General features: G+C 41.5%; 1 protein-coding gene across 2 annotated transcripts in view; it reads right to left on the bottom strand.

The window, feature by feature from the left end:
• The window catches only part of prex2 (phosphatidylinositol-3,4,5-trisphosphate-dependent Rac exchange factor 2), an 80,018-nt gene that overhangs the window by 14,687 nt on the left and 44,361 nt on the right, over window positions 1-20,970 (bottom strand). Inside the window, exons 24-36 of one of the 2 annotated variants that reach the window (XM_026363746.1) lie at window positions 18,746-18,968; window positions 18,415-18,622; window positions 13,621-13,800; window positions 13,360-13,454; window positions 12,809-12,891; window positions 11,970-12,058; window positions 9,924-10,054; window positions 9,122-9,163; window positions 8,365-8,462; window positions 8,048-8,194; window positions 5,275-5,377; window positions 4,902-5,045; window positions 4,632-4,746 (exon numbers count right to left, since the gene is read on the bottom strand). In XM_026363746.1, coding sequence (XP_026219531.1) covers window positions 4,632-4,746; window positions 4,902-5,045; window positions 5,275-5,377; window positions 8,048-8,194; window positions 8,365-8,462; window positions 9,122-9,163; window positions 9,924-10,054; window positions 11,970-12,058; window positions 12,809-12,891; window positions 13,360-13,454; window positions 13,621-13,800; window positions 18,415-18,622; window positions 18,746-18,968 — 1,658 coding nt within the window. Of the gene's footprint in view, window positions 1-4,631; window positions 4,747-4,901; window positions 5,046-5,274; window positions 5,378-8,047; window positions 8,195-8,364; window positions 8,463-9,121; window positions 9,164-9,923; window positions 10,055-11,967; window positions 12,059-12,808; window positions 12,892-13,359; window positions 13,455-13,620; window positions 13,801-18,414; window positions 18,623-18,745; window positions 18,969-20,970 lie in introns of those variants that run through there. The other variant, XM_026363745.1, reaches the window with a different exon arrangement.

The following is a 20,970-nucleotide window of genomic DNA, read 5'->3' as shown; positions in this document are numbered from 1 at the left end:
TCAAGTTTTAGCCAACAAAGCATTAAAAACAATGATAATACACCATTTACAGGATAGGACTATACATTCTAGTTCACCAATTTCAGAAACATTTCATGAAACACCATTTGTCAAACTGTGTCGAATTTTAATATGCCCATAAGTTCTGTGTTTTGGTCAGAGGGACATGCACTATGAGATGTGGATATTTCACAACTGCCTTGTGATTCATTGCCAAACATTTCTTCACGACTGCCAAATGCATTTCAATTAGGGATGAAAATCCAATACATGCAGTGCAAGTTTTCAGTCTTTCCAATGAGGTAAAGACACTGATTTAAACATGTCTACTTACACCCACAGTTCACTGTTAAACCTGCAGCACCAACATATGGACGTAGTGCACACGTGAGTCAACAGGAGACAACACTGTGTGCAGGACAGGCTGTACTTTTTCCATTACACTTTTGCACTGCTGTATGCACCATGTTCAAATCAATAGCAATGGTTTCCGTCCTGAAACTTCCTGCCAATAAGAGCAAAATGAGATCAAAACAAAAGCCTGCGATAGTCTTTTTCTCTGAATAATACATCGGCAGACTCTGTTCTGGGTCTCACCTCTCCACTTTGCCCTCTTTGACAAACCCTTTTTTACACCCAGTCCTCCTCAACTCATCATCCTCATCCATCTTCTGAAATTCCCATCCATCCTCCCAACCTGTTCTGGAGATCTTTATTCCCCATTCAATTTCCCCTTTTCCATTGTTACTGTGTCCTAAAGGAAAATATGCTTTCTATTCAGAGCGAGATCTTTTCTTTTATCCCTTCCTACTTGCGAGAGGGGTAAACAAAGAGATAATGCTGTGTATTCTGTGACAGAAAATGAGAGACAATGACCCTATACCAACATGTAAGTTCAACAATGTCTCCTTGCTTTTGCATTATGACAAAACCACATGATTCAAGCAAACAAGGTTATGACCGAGGAAGCTGTCACTTCGGTACATGTCAGGGTTTCAGAACTCTTCAACCAAACTGCACATGTCAGCTGAGATGCTTCATGAAAGCTTGAAAAACGCGGGTGCATGTGCTGGCTCTATGTATCGCTGACTCTTCTGGGACCAGCCATGTGCTTATGATTTGAGTCATGAGTTTGTGTTTTGTGGGTGATTTGAGTGAATCCATCAGGCACTAGGGGTTTGCTTGATTCATTCAGGATAAGGAAATTTTAAGTCAGAGACAGAGAGGCTGTTGGGAAATCTTATCGTAACCCCCACAGATGTATCATTTACTGCCCTGACATTGGATAATGCCTTCAAAGCATGCTGACAAATGTGTCAGTGGAGAAACAAGCATAAGAAAAAGGCTAGATTTTGTAGACAAAACATAATTATGTTCACTTTTCAGTTTCAGACATGCATACACTCACATAGTACATGTTTTTTTCTGAACAGGGCTTCAGTGGGTCCGACTTTCTTGCAACTTTCTTGCTCTTTAATTAATTTAATTCCTTACAAATGATGATACCATGTGTAAAATGCTTGTTTTCATCACTATGTTGATAGTAAGGAAACCAAATTTCAACTTTTAATCAACAACAAATGCATATATGGGCGTGGGTTGCAATGGGAGTCAGTCTGGGGGTTGACAGAATGTAATCATTTGAGAATCTCAGCCCTGTAGTTCATTTAGTTCAGTACTGCGTGGGCTGTTTCTGTTTGTCAGTCAGCCTCTGGCTATGGCCCATCGTGTGGGTTTAACTCAACACTTATGTGGCCAGCCTCCAAGGATAACCAGGTGGCTGAGGTTGGATCACTGCAATAGACAGAGAACTGACATCAGAGCCTGGGTTGTGGTCAGCCGAAAGACACATGGCAGCCGGCGAAAGAAAACTACTGGTAATATTACATGGAGGGCAACACTGGACTCATTGACTGCTGAAAAGCAGCTGGCAATATTTGCTTTACTGTGACCGATACAAGGACTTGCTCTGCATGGAAGCAAAGTCTGTTTCTGGGGAAAGTCGACTGCTAAACGTCTGCTAGTATTCATGCTGTTATTCCACAGCACATAAAAAGTATATAAAACAGGTATAAAACACTGAATGGCAGCGAAAAGGAGATAAATTGTGGCATTTGGCTTTCAATAAGCATGGCGTGACTCACCAGCAATGTTAAATTTAATGCTCTACTTGGAGAGTGATGTGGCTGAAACAACAGGACTAAAAATCTACAAGTCCTTCAACCGACATTAATCAGCAACTGTTTTGATGAGTTTCAGATTCTTATATGTGAGTTTTTTTTCCGTGTTTTCATTGACATATACATTCGTATTTGGAAATACTGTACAGCCTTGTATAGTTTTGTAGAAGAAGTCTGATATATTGTTAATATACTATCATATATGATGGGGTTGTATTCTTTGTAGTGATGCATTAATAACTACTATTAGTAGCTTTTTACTACTGTAAGTGTTTGTTAATTAGAGCTAGTTTGTGGACTGTAGGGTGGTTTGGTCTATAACACTGTTGCATAGTTATCGAGTGTTTTGTACATAAAATAAACTGTAAAGCAACAAGTAACTTAACTTTTGAACTATAGTTCAATATTAGAATAAAGTTATATAACAATACTGTGGTAAAGTACTTCAAATATACTGCATAATGATACAAAACGTACAGCACAAATGTACTTTCCACTACTGTCGTGTGCTTCGCATTACGTCTTTGCTGTTTATGAGATTTTCTGTCATTACTATTTCTGTGCAGCAAAGCAAACTGTACGAACTTTCCTTACGCTAGAAAAAAGGTGATTACTTGTATGAAGAATTGTTCCTTGGGTACTGTACATATGTCAACTCAGCACTCACTTATTTATGCCACTGAACTACAGCGTATACACAGTGGGATACATGAAAATGGTCTTGAGTGCTCGGAGAGCAGATTGGATTTAGACTGAAACAATCTGCACTTTTGGGCTATGACATGCTTTGCTGAAAAGAAGATTGTGTATTTGAGGAGAGTACAGCCTCCAACTGTTTCACTCGAGCTGGGTTTCTGAAGCACACTGCCTCTTTACCTCCCTAACCAGCACCCCTAATGCTCTCCAAATCTCCAGCCTCACTCACTTTCCTGTCAAGCACACATCTGCTCTGTGTTACCGCTAGAGCATGTGCTGTCAATTCAATTAGGCTCTTTCTGTACAGGTCAAGCCAAACCGAAACGTACTGTACATGTGCATACTTACAAAAACACAAGCTAATCTGCAATACATGGCTGGATTCCAGTAACATCATACAGTTTGCACCATAAAGACAAATTAGTATAGATGATTTCATGTTAAAATGTGCATGTACCATGTTACATTAGTACCGTGTGTCTCTCCCTGTGCCAGAATAGTGACAGTTTGGAGAATGGTCTTTGAATGCACACAGCAGTCTGCACACAAGAGCTCAATAAAATAAAAGAGACGCCACACAATGCCAACATTTTACTATTCAAATGTCCTGGAGTCCCAGAACATCTAGACAATATCATTAAACATCTGAATGGAAGGACAGCTGGAAAGGTCTGATCCACAGACAGATTAAAAGCCCCAGCTCAATCGAATATTCACAAACTCCGCTCTGGGAAATCTGATGCTTGAAATTCTACTGCTACGAACAAATTAAAAACTCTCAGCGGAAACTAAGCAACCACAGCAAATTAATGCTTTGTTGTGTTTTGTCGTTACTGATGTAGCACATGACTGCCTGAACCGTGAATCACTCAACCCAGCAAAGCAGACTGTCCCTGAACAGTAAGACAAGGTTTTGCTCTGTGTTTAATTAGCCACACAACCAGCAGCAGATGGTTTTACTGAAGCTGTCTTGTTGACCAGTCACCGTCCTACAGGAGAGTAACGGAAAGAGAAACACACTCTGGCTACAACCAAACTTTCAGATTGTTTGCTTAGCATTATCAATATATGCAGTTTCTTAATATTACAGTATCTGCAGTTCATTGACAACTAAGAGAGCACGAAACTAAGTGCTGAGCACAGACATTAGTTAGTATTGTACGTTAGTATTTTGTTTATTAAGGAATCCAGTGAACAGTATATTTTTTGTCAGTATACACATATTGTCTTGCACATTACAGTGATTCATGTCCATTTATACAAAATGGGATTTTCTGTCTCTGACATAACTAGGTAGTATCTAATATGAGACAACATTGTTATTCAGGCAGTGTTCTGTAGAAGTCTCACACTCACTCATACATTCAGGAGATTAAATAAACCCGAGCTCTCATTTCTCCCAGAAGAGTCTGTATGTTTGTATCTGTTCCCACCTCATTAAATTATCCACACTTGGCCAATCACAGAGGGTCTCCGGTGTGCGGCAAACCAATGGGGTGTGAGGTAATTGAGCACAGCAGCTGTACAAAGGCACTACATCAATGTAGGTGACACGCTAGCAACTCTCATCCAATCTCTGCTGCCCCTGCTGTGTACGTTCGCAACCAATCATAAAACATTCCCGCTGTGTTTCTCTCAGCCAATCACCTTAAAGCCCTGCTGGCAGCCAAGCTCCACTAAATGAGAGTTCATCTTGTTTTATTTAAGATCTAAAAAATATTCTCAATCAGTGTGCATACATCTAATACAACATACCTCAGCCTCTTGTAGTACTCTTTGACCTTATCCAATGAGGCGGCGTTGATTTTGGCCTGGTACTCCTCCACTGAAACATTGTCTCTGTAGTAATATCCTTCCATACTCTCCAGCGCTACAGAGAGATTAAATGTAAAAGAGTGAAAAATTCAGTGATTAAAAGACCTGTATTTCCATCTATCTTCCAGTGTTTACGATCATCCATAAAGCGACTTTCATCTCTGCATTACTGCCAACTTAAAGTTTCCTCTCTATATATCTTCAATATACCTTGAGTGAAGAGCACAGGGTAGATTTTGACACCTCCTCCGTTTTTCAGTCTGTGGGGCAGCTGGGAGAAATAGAAACTTTCAAGCTGGAAGCAAACCTTCAAGGCCTGGCGGGTGCCCTCGACCTGGTATGAAATGGGCATGTCTGGCAGGTGAGAGGAGAGGAGAGGAGAGGAGAGGAGAGGAGAGGAGAGGAGAGGAGAGGAGAGGAGAGGACAGGTGAGGAGAGGAGAGGAGAGGAGAGGAGAGGAGAGGAGAGGAGAGGAGAGGAGAGGAGAGGAGAGGTATTATTCATTCAGTTTAAAGCCTCACTTCCATATAAATGTAAAAGTAGCAATGATGAGGATGTAAGTAAAACAAAACAGTGTACATACTGGCCACCAGCGGCTCTCCTTCAAATTGCCGGAAGCAGAATGTGACCTTCTCAAGATCAATTAGAGCAACCTGAGTGTCCTCCAACATGGCCTGCTCGTCAGTCTGAAGAGAGAACAGCATTCTAGTAAGAGTACAGTGGTAGTGAAAGTATGTATTTATTAAAAGGGAAACTGAGTTTTACACATCAAAGTCTGTTTACAGGTCTTGGGAAGTGCTGCGGGACGTGAGAAAAAATTGTGTCAAGTCTTTTGTGATGCCAGAAGGAGCTGCGTAAAATCAGATAAACTGCATCAAGTGACAGTGAACCTGAGTGCTGCAGACTACAAGTTTAAAAATGAAGGGGAATCTGGGTGTGTGGAGACATAAGTGAGGATACCAGGCCTCTGTAGCAAGCTCCTCAGCTCTGTTTCAGGGTAGCAGCTTAAAGCTACAGTATGTCATCAAGCTGCTACTATCATAACAAACCTGAATCTCCTACTGAACCATCAGTGTTGATATAGGAATCAGATTCTGACAAGAAAAAATTGCACTATTTACAATTTTCTGCATCAACTGATCATGAAATACGGTGGTTCAAAAATCCGAGGTAAGCACTTCCTGTAGCTGTGGATTTTATCTGCACAACATCCAGGAGGGATTTTGGAAAATTCTTTGACAGGACTCTGACTGGGCCACTCCAAAAGGCAGATTTTGTGTCTTTGAAGCCATGCTGTAGTAGATTTGCTTTGATGTTTAGGGTCACGCGGCTTCTTCTGAGCCTCAGCTCGCAGAGAGCCACCCTGACATTGTTCAGTAAGATACCGTGATAAACCTCCACAATGACGAGCTGTCCAGGTCTAGAGGCAGCAAAGGATGCTCCATCCACCGTACTTCACAGTTAGGATGATGTTTCCCGCAGTTGTGCACGTGTTCAATAAAGACATAAAAGATTACGACTGTTTTGTCAGCTTGGAAATATTGTGTTTGATATTTGTGACCATGGTGAAGATCAGATGGCATTTCATGTCCAATTAAAGCAGAAGACCAGGAAACAGGAAACAGCAAACAGCGCCATTACTATTTCAACTATAATTGTGTTTAAACACACGCCAGTCTGTGTATGCCTTTGTATTTGTCTGCTGTTATATTTGCTGTAGCCTTTTAATGTTATTTATATCTCTGAACATGTGTTTCAGTGTCAAAACGTCCCCTCAGTGTCCCCACACACCAACAAGCACATCTGCTCGTGCCCATAGCAATGGAGTCTCGAGTATTTCAGACTGTGTTGCTATGCATTTCATCCCTTCCCTCCATTTCTTCTCTATCTCTTCTTTTCTCCATCCACCCCATGCAGAGGGATAAACGGAGCAGTGGTGGAAGAAGATTAGGGCCTTTTTCTAAGGACACATTTGAGATGGTCCAACATGTGACAGACGGGTACCCGCTGCCCTGCCAAGTGATGCCTGCTGCGTGTGGGCAAGTTTATATCAAAGGGCGTCACATAAACAGACTCCCCCAGACACACACACACACACACACACACACACACACACACACACACACACACAAACACACACACACACATTCAGTTTACACAAGCAACCAAACACACACACCCACAGCATCCTCAGCTTGTTTCATGCTGCCTTTCATGTGGTGCCCTAAAAAGGAGCATGCTGAGATTTCACTGGAATCACCTACAGGTATTGAGACCATGTTTTGTTCCACGGGGACACTTGAAAGGCATCGTCTTGATAAAGAAAGGGAAAAAGAGACAGAGAGATGGAAAGAAGGAGACAGCACTGCAGCGAATAGAGAGGAAAGCATCAACAATTTCTGGGGACATGATGCAAGTCGCACAACCCTCTAACCCAAATAAACGGTCATCCGGGGCACGCTTTTCAAGCACTCCAATTCCCATCGAGAGACGACTAAATATATCAAAATATCCCATTCCTGCTAACAATGTTTTTCTATGTGCTTGATGATGCAAATGCACTAAGGAAATAACTGCTGTAAAGAATCGATTAACAATCCTCCAGCTACTAAGGTTAGTTCAGTTTCTCTGACTTACTTTAAGACACTTTCAGAGTTATTAACAAATCTTAGGGGGGAAAGGTTAATGTGGATCTCAGAGAGGTAACTGTGTTTGCTAAGCTGAGAATCCACAGTAGCTGCTGCTGATGAACTCATCTGTAGACGGTCTTTTGTCCGGACTAAATCTAGTTTGATTGAAGAAGATAGTTTCAGGTTTTCTTTTCCAAAATGATTACTCACATTAATATCAATTGCACAAAATGAATATTAATTAAAGGCAATTCATAAATATCTTACTTTTTTCCTTACAATTCTCAATGTTGTTTTAGAACAAGTGAGCATCTGGGGCGCACACAGTTTCCAAAATTGACTATTTTGGAAACAGTTTCCAAAATTGACTATTTTGGAAACTGTCTGCGCCAATTTTACATATTTATATCTGTATCTGCCTGTGTATCTATATTTAGGTCATATTATGTTTAGTTACTATTATATTCATTTATATTTAATTTGTATTTAAAGGTTTTGATATCAGCTTAGAGTAATAGCTACTAGTATCAGTTCTAGGCTCTGATTTTTGTTGTCTATTGGGCTCACTAGTCTTGGTATCTTGACTGATGATGTGACATCCAAACTGTTTGAATGGTAGATCCCATCTTATTTGCTAAGCTTATACTTTAAAACAAAAGAAAATTAGAGCTGCAAAAAAAACTTAAAGTGAAATCCCTATTTCTGATATATGACAGTGGTGCTTACCAGATTGGGGGACAGGAGAGACTGGAAGTGGAAAAGCAGCCCAGCGCTGGCTATCTGCTCCAGCCAGCGGCTGCTGGCTTCCTGTGCCTCCTGGAGGTCTTGGGGGTCTGAGCTGTCCTGGTCAGGATCCCTGCCTACTTTGTGGAACTGAAAGTGAACACAGAAAGCTAATTATGAAGTCAGTGAATCACACAAACATATTTGTCATGTTTAACTGATATGTTTTGATAATTTACTTCCTTAGTGGTTCATATCTCCAAATATGGTCATTTTATTAGTTTTCAATCCCAGTATGACGTAGTGTTTGCACAGTGTACCTGGTTAAGGACAGCCAGCAGATGTTCTGAGAAGGCACATACGGCTGCAACTAGAGACTGACAGAACACCATGTCTCGACGCAACTGGATCTCTGAGTCTAGAGGAACAACATAAGGATGAGAGGCTAAATAAAAAGTAAGAGTAAAAGTAAGTGAGAGGAACATTCAAGAGGAATGAAACTGAGTCAGGATTAAATACTGGGATGTAAAGTGGTGATGCACCAGGTTAAAAGAAAAGGAGTGACAGAATTAGGTGCTGTTTATACAGGTAATTATACGTTTTTTATCTCATATCTCATGTGGTGTGGCATCTTCTTTCAGTAAAGTGACAAAACGTCTTGGCTGCTTTTTTTAATCTCCTGATATTAAATATTGCATCATAAGAAAACAGAGCAAATGACAGGAGAGCTTGAGTGAAAAATACTTGCCCTCATTTCCTCAGAAACAGAAATAAATGTTTACATTCATGAACCCCCCAGAAATAAAATCATGTCTTGGGAAATACTTGCAAAATTAACCAACCCAACCACCACTTTATACACAAAAAAACATATTACACAGTTTTCTACTTTTTTTTATTACGTTGGAGGAATAAAACTAACATACCAGCTAAACTTGTATATAATTTATTAGGGCTGTGGTGTATCTAATAATGGGTCAGGTTTTATTCACTTATGTGTGTGCAAAATGCTCTTAGTACAATGGGAACAGTTTTCTGTATTTCAGCATTTACTGCAACAGGGGAGTTAAGACAAACCTGTATACTGTAGTAAGACCGAGAGCAGCCGTGTCTTCACCTCTAAGAAGAAGAAGAAAAAAAAAAAAAGTAAATCAATCCGGTGAGTCAGCACACAGCCTTAAATCAACTCCCAACTAGTTCTCCCTGACTGCAGTTGTATGACCTATACTATAATGTTAGGACCCTAAGTCATAAATAGGACAATGCTGTAGAACGGTTCTGCTCCATCTCAGCTCCACAGCTGTTTATCTTCACATATAAAAAAATCACACAGCATCATAAAAAAACAGCCACAGGCAAAGACAATAACATAAATCTGCATTTGTTTATAGTCACATCAGAGCTGTGGTTAGCTTGGCTGGACACAGGAACATAAGAAAAATCCATCATGAGGAGAGGTGGAAAAAGCACACATGCTAAACTGCTCGCTAATATTAACTCAGCTTATTTGTTCTTTCTCTCTCATGACCGTCAGCTCACCTTTCCCAGGAGTATCACGTGGCCAGGCCTGGATGGCTGGCTGTTTTTTATCTGCTGTCCTGTGGTAGTGGGTCCTTATGTACATATATGTCTGCGTGTTTACAGTTTGAAGAGAGCTGCACATTTGGTGGTCTGCGATTGCTGCAGCAGAGGCTGTGCTTCTAATTTAATCTATTAAACTATAATAGCACTTGTAATATACCTACATTTACATTTACATGTAATCATTTAGCCAGGCAGTCTTTTTGACGTTAATGGTGTGAGCGAGGCCCGAACCCTGTGAAAGCTGCCACACGTATTTGTGTTAACCGTGTCTAGGATAATTTAGACACACACTGACCTTCAACATATTTTGCAATGGTTTGTGTCAGGGCCTGAACACTGCTGGGGAGGTTCCAAGGATCCTGCTTGACATGGAGACGCAACTTCTTGGTGCAGTTCACCTTGGGCTCCATCTCTAGAAGAAACCTTGCCGGCTAAAACAACAATGACACAGGCTGCTAAACAAGATTGTCTGTGTATCAACTGTAAGGCACATATAACATACCTGTGTACTAAGAAATATAGGCAGTCAAACAAAACCAAGCATGCCTCCTCCTGTTATACACCATCCACAGCCACCAGTTTTTGAAAATGTTATATTTTTCTACTCTTGCCTTTGCAGCAGCAAAACCTCTCCAATGTAACCTCTGTGAAAAGTAGATGCAATTCTTGGTAATGAAGTTTACTTTGGAGAGGAAGAATAGATCTCTCAAAGAAAGGTTGCTGTTTAACAGAGGCTTCAAGAGGGTGTAAAGTGTGTCTGTGTGTGTGTGTGTGTGTGTGTGGCTATGGTGAGGACAATCATACATTTACAACTGGGAACTGAGGACATTATTACAAAGTTAGGACTTTGTTTAAGACTTTCATAACAAATTAAAAACTGAAACAGAGTAGATTAGCATGGCCTACTGGCCGATAGGGGCAAGGGAATGAATTATGTCAATAAGTGTCCTCACACTGACTGCCATACCGACGTGTGTGTGTGTGTGTGTAAGGTGACAGAGAGTGCGCGATCACATGCAGGAGCGCTCCACTTGTTAGATTATCTTGTTTGCTCTGTTATCAACCACACACAATACTGGAGTTAAGATGGATCAGCTTCATGTCCCTCCTGAGGGTATTTACACACACACACGCGCACACACACACATACACACAAAATACAAGCAGATGTATTTTAATTCAAGTGTATCGGCAGGAGGACAACCAGAGAAGAAGAGAGGGAAGTCTGAGTGCCAGGTGGCTCTGTATAGTGGGAGGCTTTACTTAAAAAAACATTCAGAACAACTGGGTAATCTGAGCTCATCACACTCCATTAAAGTATCAATCAAAGACTAGAAATAAGCTAATGTTTTCATACCAGAACTTATAAAAAGCCTTAAAACCTTTACACATTACAATACAGACCAAAGTGGTACAAATAGTACATGTAGTACGTGTCCTTGAAAAGTCTGGGAAACATTAAAAAAGTTGTTGCTTTGGAGGTCAGTTTTCTTCCAACATATCTTCAAAATCGGCTGAGTCATCTGAACAGCACTGAACAGATCATAAAAGGCACTGTAAGTAGGTTCATATTTATAGTGGGACATGATAAGAATACATTTAGCCCATTCTAGCAACATTTCCTACATTTTCCTGTGAGAGATAAAATCCAACAACAGCCACTGAGGTTAAACACCAAGGCCAAGATGAGGTTAGGCAGCAAATAAACACTCAGTGAAAAGAAAATTATCAAATAACTTACAAGAACAAAAGCTGTTACAGGGTCACATTTTCTATTGACTGGTAAGTAGCACTACAATAACCGTAAAGTGGAGATGAGTATGCATCTAAGTGGAGCTGTTTCAACATTATAAAGTGGCTCGGAGAGAAGGGCACTGGGAAAAGAAGTGGAGAGACGGGAGAGAGGGATGAAGGGAGATAGATGCTAATCTGTTTTTGTGCTGGAATCCACTTCTGGTACATCCCTCGTGTCTCTAACATAACATCTGTACACACACACACACACACACACACACACACACACACACACACACACACACACACACACATTACACAACAGGAAGTTGGAGCCCCTATGCGCAGGCAGCTGCAACAAGCATAAGCTTTGTTTTCTGTCAGCATTGTGCTGGTTGGGTTTGGAGGTGTCCCTCTTATTATCTCTCTTATCACAATCCCACTGTACAGAAGAAAACAGAAAACTATTTCTATAAACAATTAATATTTGATGCTAAAAGACAGGTTTTTACTGTGCATTTGTCACAGAGTGTAATCTTTAAAGGTTCAGAGAAATCAGTTTCTGAGCCAGGAGCCAGGAACACATCGCAGTCCTGGTGTTTTACCTTGTAATCCTCTTCCAGGGGTGAAACACTTTGTCTGCTCAAATGCCCGAGCCACCACTGCTCCTTTCAGCACGCTGCTGATTGAGTCCACCTGAAGAAAGCACAAGGGTCAAGTTGCTGCACTTACATGACACAGTTTAACACTAAGCTGAGATCAAGCGCACATAGGGGGGGATGCAATAACAGCTGCCAAAAACATAACCATCTCCTGTTTTTCTCTCACTCTCTCTGTAACACACAATCCCACAGAGCAAGAGAATACAGTTTGCTAGGTAGTGTGTAAACAAAGCAGCTCTACAACAGCAAAAAAAAAATAAAATATGAAAGCGATCAAATGAAAAAGTGCAGCAAAAGCATATTTTTTCCACATCCTCAAAAAACCAAAAATCCAGCAGATGATGTATGCAAGTGGGCACTGTGTGTGTGTGTGTGTGTGTGTGTGTGTGTGTGTGTGTGTGTGTGTGTGCTAGACAGTGTATATGTGTAATCAGATGTAGTCAACCTGTGTTCCAGATTTCTCTGACAAGTCAAGATGTCAACTTTAGGCAGTCATGATAAAAACAAAACAAAACTTTCTCCTTACGCAACAACCAATCAAATGTTGTCAATCAGGGACATTTTTAATCAAAATAATTCACTTTCCACCTTAATATGATTTAAAAAAACAAAAAGATGATCGTATTCCTCAGAAGATTAGTAAAACATACACTATGAGATTACAATAATGTTAATCTACATGAGAAAGTGACGTTAAAGAGAGTTCAGGGACGGGAGCAGCTTTTAAATATAGTGAGACAGTCTGTGTCACAGTCACATCTGTGCAGATGTTTAACTGACCTACCTGGCTAAACAAATGCTCCAGGAAGCTGTGAATTTTCTTCTGTTTATCATGGGACAGCCACACGCTGGAGGGCATCTCATCTCCTGCAGAGGTGTAGTTACAACTTGTCAGCGTCAGTCCATAAACATACTGTGTTAAGCAAATATATTTATTGCATCAACGCTTAAAAAAGACAAATAACACATTTTAGCAAAATTCACAAACCGCTTTATGTGTGTGTGTGTGTGTAACAGAGGTGTGCTAATAGACAGTGGGAATGTCAATGACTGGCCAAGAACCTGTCACATTCAATTAGATTGAAGATTATAGATTGTGTTTGTTCTCAGCTTCCAGAAAGGTTTTGTATAATGATTCAGTTAGATCATAATCGTGATCTGTCGCTATTTTGGAATTATGGGTTATGACACCTATATGAGAAACTGAGGGAATACGCCGTTTAGATGTTCTACAGTACACACCATACCTCTGATACCTGTTTAATAATATAGGTTCAGTTATTCTACCTGAAACTTTACAGCACTTAGAGGAGAATAATGGTTGCGTTTGTTTACCTGAGTCCATCTCATCACTATGAACATAGGAGCTACAGTGGCTGCTGCAGATACTGGTGAAGGAAGCAATGGAGTTTCTGTTGCTGTTACAGTCACTGGGGAGAAATGAGGAGAAAACCAGGTTAAGAGATTTAGTGCTCACTTCCACACATGCTTAGATTTATTTCCATCTAGCCTCACTCAGGTTCATTAATGCTTTCATTTTGAACCATCAAGACCTTTGTTTACCTGCTCTGGAAGCACCTTTCCCCTTGGCTTTACCTGTATGAGTCTCTGTTGCTGATAGTGTCGTGACCGGAGTCCTCCTGCTCGTCCCCTGTGACGTTAAAACACACTTTCTTCCCGTTCCTCTCGCCCTTCTCTCCTTCAGTCTCTGCAGAAATGTAGTTCTCCGGGGCCCTCGGCTCTGACGCTGCGGGGTGGGTGATGGAGGACAGAAGGCTGATAGAGAGACAGGAGAAAAGAAGTGAAAAGACAGAGAGGAGGGATCACTTAAAGCAGCTATGACATCCATCCAAAACTAACACTCTGGACAGCATGATAAAACCATCTCCTCTGATCAGACTAGACAAGAAGCTTGCACACTTGCACCAGAACTGTGACATGTTGGATTGTACACAGACTACGTACAGTATGCGGCCTACGTGTGCATGGACTCCAACAGCTGACTGAGTGGGCCAAACAAAACCCCAACCTGTTTGTCCTTAGCTTCCGCACAAACAGCTTCAGATGGTCAGGGATCAATATCACATCAATAGATCCAGACACGTAGCAGGGTGCAGCTGTGTCAACATGCTGCAACTTTACTGCAAAGATCAGCTCCCTTCTCACTGGCCTGCATTCTCTCAGATGACTATCAGAAGAGCAGGAAGAGGCCGGCTGGGATATTTTCACAGTTGCAGCAACACATGGTGGCGTTTAAAGCTGTACTCTAAAAACTGCTGGGCTTGGACTTTTTTTGATCTCTCCCCACGCTCGCACATTGACACGCAAAGCCTGCTTACATTTCAGCCTTATTTTAATTTGTGTCTGCTTACATTTTCCATTGTGTCATAACATCAGCCTTCAGGGCATTTCAAAGTGAAGCGGGAGGTGGGAGAGGAGAGGCTTCTAGAGGCCACTCACAGCTCCATGAAATAAACAACCTGTCCCCCGCAAGTTACCCAAATACATCTCAGATTTTTATGCCTCTTTGTTATTTCTCCTCTCCTTTCCCCCATTCCTCTCTCTCTCCGTTGACCCCCTTTCTACCCATTCACAGGCTGACTAGGCCACAGAGATGTCCTCATTATGGTCCACTCCAGGAGCCACCACAATGCCCGTCCAAAGCAGATAGGCATTCCATCACCATGGAGAAGCTCTACAGGCCCCGCGATTGGCTGTTTGTTAATAATGAAGTGAGCGCAGTTTGGGGCCTTTGGGGCACAAACTATCCGAGTGAGTAAAAGAGAATAACAATGATTGGATCAGAGAAGGGGTTTCGACGGAGACACAACCAGAGGAACAAACAGAAAGCAAGGGAATAGGCCAAAGTACGCCGCTGCTTTTCACAAACAATCGGCGAGATCCCCTAATCTCTCACAGGAAGCTATATAACCTACTTTGACACATAAAACAATTAGACATCAGTCGCCTTTGTTGCACCTGTAAGTGCATCTGCATTACAAAGCTCCACATCAGGCAGTTTTGGTTGGGCATTAGCATAATGCTTTCATCTAGAGTAAGGTAAATAAACTGGAGGATCCTATGACTCTCCTTTTGCCATGAATTCAACAGATCCCTGTTACAGAGCGCGGAAACCTTCCACTCTCCAGTGTATACCTTAGAAGGTTTGGCTGACATGTACAGCTTATTAAATAACTGAGCTTGCCTGTTCAGATTCTGCCAACAATTCGGACAGACTTATTAACATGGAAGAAATGACAGTTGCCATCAAATCTATTCAAAGTGGCAAATGATCATCCCTGTTGGTTATGGCCTGAGAATTTTGGAAACCCTTTTGTGACCGTCTTGCTTCCCTCCTGTTCAGTACCTTTAGTGAATCCGACAATGTGGACTCCCTTCCCTGCTCAGCCGTGCCACTACCGCCCTTCTTCTGTCACTCTGTGGATCTCAGTGACCCAGTCATTAATTTGTAATGAGAATATAGATATCCACAGACTTTAAAATGTACAAAGGTATAAATGTACCTCCTGTGGTCCAGGGGTTGAAGTGTCTACTGACACATGCTTTCAACTGTGTGAGGTGTGCGCTCAAATCCAAAAAACAGCCATTCTCTGGTGTCTTGGATTAAACTTCTATAATCATCTCCCAAGGCATTGCCTTCATGCTCTGTGTTGAATATGTCCAGCCTGTTTTTAAATGCTTTTGCTTACAGGGGTAAAACACAGGGTTTCACTGTACACAGACATTGTTTTACTTTACCTCAGACGCCCTCTAGCCTGTGTTCACAAAGTTTTATCCTTATCAAACGTTGGTTCATTATCTCTCAAACTGAAAACTGAACTTTCAAGAAAGGAATCTTTTTTTATTAACAAGCCTCACAGATAAATCAATCGGACATTTCATTTTGGCTAAAACCCACAGGCATCTGTTTAGTGGCCTCTGCATTTGCAACCAACCTGCTTCCAGTAATTTGAAGTATAAAAGCAGAGTTTTAATGCTAGAGTGCTCTGTCACTACCTTTTGGAGAATTTAATGTGTGGAAGTGATTCTTTTATTTGAGGTAGTTAAGCTCCCTGTCCCTGAATTTGTGCTTCATAGATTTCATGAATATGATCAAATTGTATGTGCTATTATTGGAGTGGCGATGTTCAACAATGATTATTCTGGCGTTACTCTTCCAGTACCAACTGGTGATTTTTCGAGCTATTACGTTTCAGCCACTCCTCTTTACTCTCTGCTCTGGTATTCTCCTTCTCTTTGTCTCGCTGTATGTTTGGCTCCAGACTCTCTTTCAACAATTTGGTTGAGTCCACTTTAAACATTTGGCTTCAGTTTTGCCACCTTGTCACCTCTTTGCTCCCTCTTGTTCTGATCCAGGAAGTGAGGGAAGTCCTGATACTGTAAGAAGCATGTCACCAGGCACGTCCTCACACAGCCTTGAACCCATGTCTGGATCCAAGACAAAAGTTCACAGGTCACTGCCTCAAAAAGGAGTACTCCAGAATCAGCCAAAAAATTATGTAACATCATACTACGTTCCATTGTTTTCTTTTCCTAAATTACTTTAGGAAATTTCTAATCTACTATGTACTGTACTGTAGTCTTCCTCTGTTGACTTTGCGCTGGGAATGAGGAGGTTTGTTTGAACACACAAAAAGCCATCATAAATAAGGCCACCTCAGTTCATTATTGCATCATTACACACAAGTGCTGTCAAAGTTAGGCCCACCCACTTCTGAAAAAGCAGCAGTCACAGAGAGTGAAAAATATCTCTGTCTGTGTGTGTGGACTGGAGTGTGAAAAGCAAGTCATGGAGGGAATGAGAAAATATAAAAAGAAAAAGAAAAAGAAAGGGAGCTTGGAAGAAGAAAGATGGGGTATGTGTACAATTAAAGTAGGAGCGACCCATGACCAATCACTGAACGGGTTAATTTGCCAACTAATGTAAAGTAGAGTGTGGGAGGGTTTAAAACACCCACAAAGGTCAGAGCAACGCATTCAGAGAACTAACATAACAATCCGTATTAGAGCCACAGCTGTGAAACACTCATGCCTATACCTCATCTTTAACAAGCTCCTGAAGCGTGCACGCGCGCGTGTGTGTACTACTGCATGTTTAAAGAGACTGTGGATGGTAAAGGTCATTATCTTCTTGCTAGTCATGTCTTGGAGTATTTGAAGGGGCCTGGATGTGAGTACGCTAATTGGTACTGACGGGAGCATGACAAAATTTGTCCTGACTCAGTCATTAAGAGGCCTGCTGTGGACTCGACAAATTATTACCACCGTTAGGTGACAGCTCTGCTCCATCTACCCACTTTTAATGTCATTCCAAATCATGCTGCCATAGCTGAGGAGACTTCTAATATCTAGATCGATCAAATGATCGCCTAAATATTTATAACACACAAATCTAATGCAATGAGTCAACAGTCCTGCAATAATGACCAACGGCTGCAGGAGAACCCTGGAAAAGTTTGTTTCTTAAAATGTCCCATTTAGAAAGAAGTACTGCTGTGATTTCAGAAGCTGTTGTGTACTGGTGTGTTTCTGTCTGCTGCACATGCCCATATCAGTGCTCCATTGTTAGTGAATGGCATTTCCACAGGGCACCTGGCCTAATGACACACCCTCTACTTAATTTATTTCCTGTTTGGAGATGGGGTATGTGGGACTAGAGCAGTGTTTCCCATTTTCCCTTTGCAGCCTTGTGTGAAACCAGCCACAACGCTGAATACAGAGTGGCCGGGCAGGAAGCGCTGATCTAACACACATCCCATATGAGGCTTGAAATTCCGAACATGAATGGAGCGTGAGCATACCTTTGTGCACAAATTACGCAGACACGTGGAAGAGAAAAATCACCAAACTCTGGTGCTGCTTCCGTTTTTTTGCTTCCTTCTGTTTGTCTCTCTTTTCTCTCTACACACACACACACACACACACACACACACACACACACACACAAACACAGGTGCTAGAGTAATGACCAAAGCATATGCCCGCCAAGTGCCAGATGCAGCACAGTGACCGTGCAAGCTGATAAAGTCACAGCCTGTTATATGAGGCAATCTAGTTTCACAGGACATTTCAAATTAAGCCAAATTGAATCATCAGGCCAGTATCTCTTTCCATTGTAAACAAAAAGTGTTTTCAAGTCATTAAAAAATCAATTTCACTGTTTGTTTTGCAAGTTGTGGAGAATATGTTGAATGGATAGATTCATCTTAAACTCAGGCCAATTACTGAAACATGACACTCTGAGTGATATGAGGATTTGTAGGCAGTTTAGCATCACAGACACATATTACGTGTGCATGTTTATGTCTGTGAGTTTGTACTGTGTATACTATACAAGTACTGTCCAAGTATCTACACATAACCACTCACTCATGAATGTGGGCACCGTGCATTTCCATCTCCTTGACAACTGTGGTGAGTTTGTAAAGAAGTTTCTGATAAGAATCCAGGGTGAGCAGGTCTTCTTCCCTAAGAAGGAAACGAAGGCCATGTCCCTCTGTCCGGCCCAGGCTATGACCCGATGGTGCAGCCATAGTGGTGATGGTGTGCTGGACATAAACCATGGGGTTTAGCTTACCTGGGCACAAACACACCAACAACAAAAAAAAACATTAGTAAGCAGTGAAGAATTTAAAGCATATTAATATGTAAATTGACTCCAGTGTGCAGCAGTTCTTTCATGTCCCTTGCCCTTACTCACCCTGCTCAGCACTGTTGCGTCCTCCCTTCTCCAAGGTGTTCTTCCTGTTGTCCAGCTGCACACCAAAGGCACTACCCAGAGAGCTGGTGGTCTTGGGGTAGGAGACCTCCATCACATTTATATGGCAGTTGGTGGGGCAGAAGTCACTGCTATGCAGGGGGGACACCTTAGCCTTGGCTTGTTTAAAGGTGGGCCACGCTCTGTTCTTCAGTACTCTAGCAAACTAAAACAAAGTGGGAGATGCCAAAGATTTAAACACAAAAAACATTATGTTCTCATTGGTTAGGTGAAATGCTCATTATATATACTATCTCTATCAATTCAGTCTACTATTTCATTTTGCACATAAGACAGTTGGCACTAGAAGAAAGGCAGAGTTTATGTGGCAGCTCAAATATTAACCCAAATCAAAAATCCAAAACAGACATAACGTCATCATTGCTCACATATGTGAAGACTCCAACGTGACCACTGATCATTTAAACGTATGTGAAATAAAGAGCTTATATCATCATGTTGTCAAAAAAGGAGGAACGTACTGGGTCCGCTACATCCACATTGAGCTACTTGGGTTCCCACCACAAAGTTCTCCATCTCATATAAAGATTGGTTAAGAGTGTCAGCAAGACTCAAAGGAAAGGTCTACAAGACAGTGGTGAGGCCAGCTCTGCTCTATGGGTTAGAGACGGTAGCAGTGAGAAAGAGACAAGAGGCTGAGATGGAGGTAGCAGAGATGAAGATGTTGAGGTTCTCCTTAGGAGTGACCAGGTTAGACAGAATAAGGAACGAGTACATCAGAGGGACGGCTCACGTTGCCTGTGCTAGCGACAAAGTCAGAGAAGCCAGACTGAGATAGTTCGGACATGTTCAGAGGAGGGATAGTGAATATATTGGTAGAAGGATGTTGGAGATGGAGCTGCCAGGCAGGAGGACAAGAGGACGACCAAGGAGGAGATATATGGATGTCTTAACAGAAGACATGAGGTTGGCTAATGTGAGGGTAGAAGATGTTCATGATAGATTTAGGTGGAAAAGGATGATTCGCTGTGGCGACCCCTGATGGGAAAAGCCGAAAGAAGAAGAAGAAGATATCATCATGTTGTCATGTCATCAGATTACATGATGAAATGATGTTTTATTTTACTATTTGCGATCTGTAACTTCAACAACCTTCACAAAGTATGTTTTGAATTCTGTTGCAGGGGAACTGTGGTTTTATCGCAGTGATATCAAATACACTTTCCACTGGGAACAATGTTGTTTCAAATAATATATAGCTTCTTTCAGATAGGCTAACAGCACATGCATCCTGTTCATACTGTTAAATGAGAACAAATGTCGTCCGAGGTGGCTTAATCCTATAAGACTGACTATACTGTAGTATATGTGTCTCCTTGCAAACGTGCTGTGAAGGCAAATGTGCATTTCCATATGAAATACAATACACATGGAGTCCAAAGGACTCAATTCAAAAGAGCTGATACAGTATATCACAAACACATTTTTCTTTCTAACATTCAGTTGTACTTTCCTTGAACCCTCTGCCACATGATCTGTGTCCTGTCTAAAGTGCTATAAGCAACTGTGTAGATTGGGACTTCAATTTAGTAACGTAAGCTGTCAAGAAACATGAGTGTAACATGATAATAAGTTCACTAAGGGACATAAACTAAACATGGATTCCTGGTTGTCTAACATGGCTTGACTACAGTATGAAGGAGGCTGCTCCGAATGAGATGCTCCAGATGGACCATGAGCTGAGAACAAAACATCTCAGCACATTCTCCGTTTGTCCCTGGAGATTTCGAGGCCCCAAGTTCAGATCTCTTTTTTTAAAATCGATTTCTGCTCTGCTTCTGTCTTAGTGTTCCTCTCTTTCTTCCTTCTTACATTCTTCTCATATCTACACTCTGTGCTCTTCTCATTCTTCCTCTTTTACTTCCCCCCTCTTTTTCTCTCGAGGGGTCTGAGAAGGAATGCTACAGTGCAGGAGGGGATCTTACACCCATCCTGGATGTGACTGTGTCAGGCTATTTATAGATGGCTGCTAATTAATCCAAGGCCTGCTCTAATGTCGAGTCAGTTGGTCTTGTCCTTTCTCTCTCAAACACTATTGCACGCACAGGGATGTTTTGCCTATAGACAAATGATTGCAGATGTGAGTGGAAAGTGCTAACAAACAGTTTCGACAATGAGGAAAAAAAAGATAATACTACATGTTGTAG

The sequence above is a fragment of the Anabas testudineus genome, chromosome 2 (assembly GCF_900324465.2).
Source record: "Anabas testudineus chromosome 2, fAnaTes1.2, whole genome shotgun sequence".
In the NCBI taxonomy this organism is placed as follows: Eukaryota; Metazoa; Chordata; class Actinopteri; order Anabantiformes; family Anabantidae; genus Anabas; species Anabas testudineus.
The sequence above is the reverse complement of the archived record's forward strand: the minus strand, read 5'-3'. Positions and strand labels throughout refer to the sequence as shown.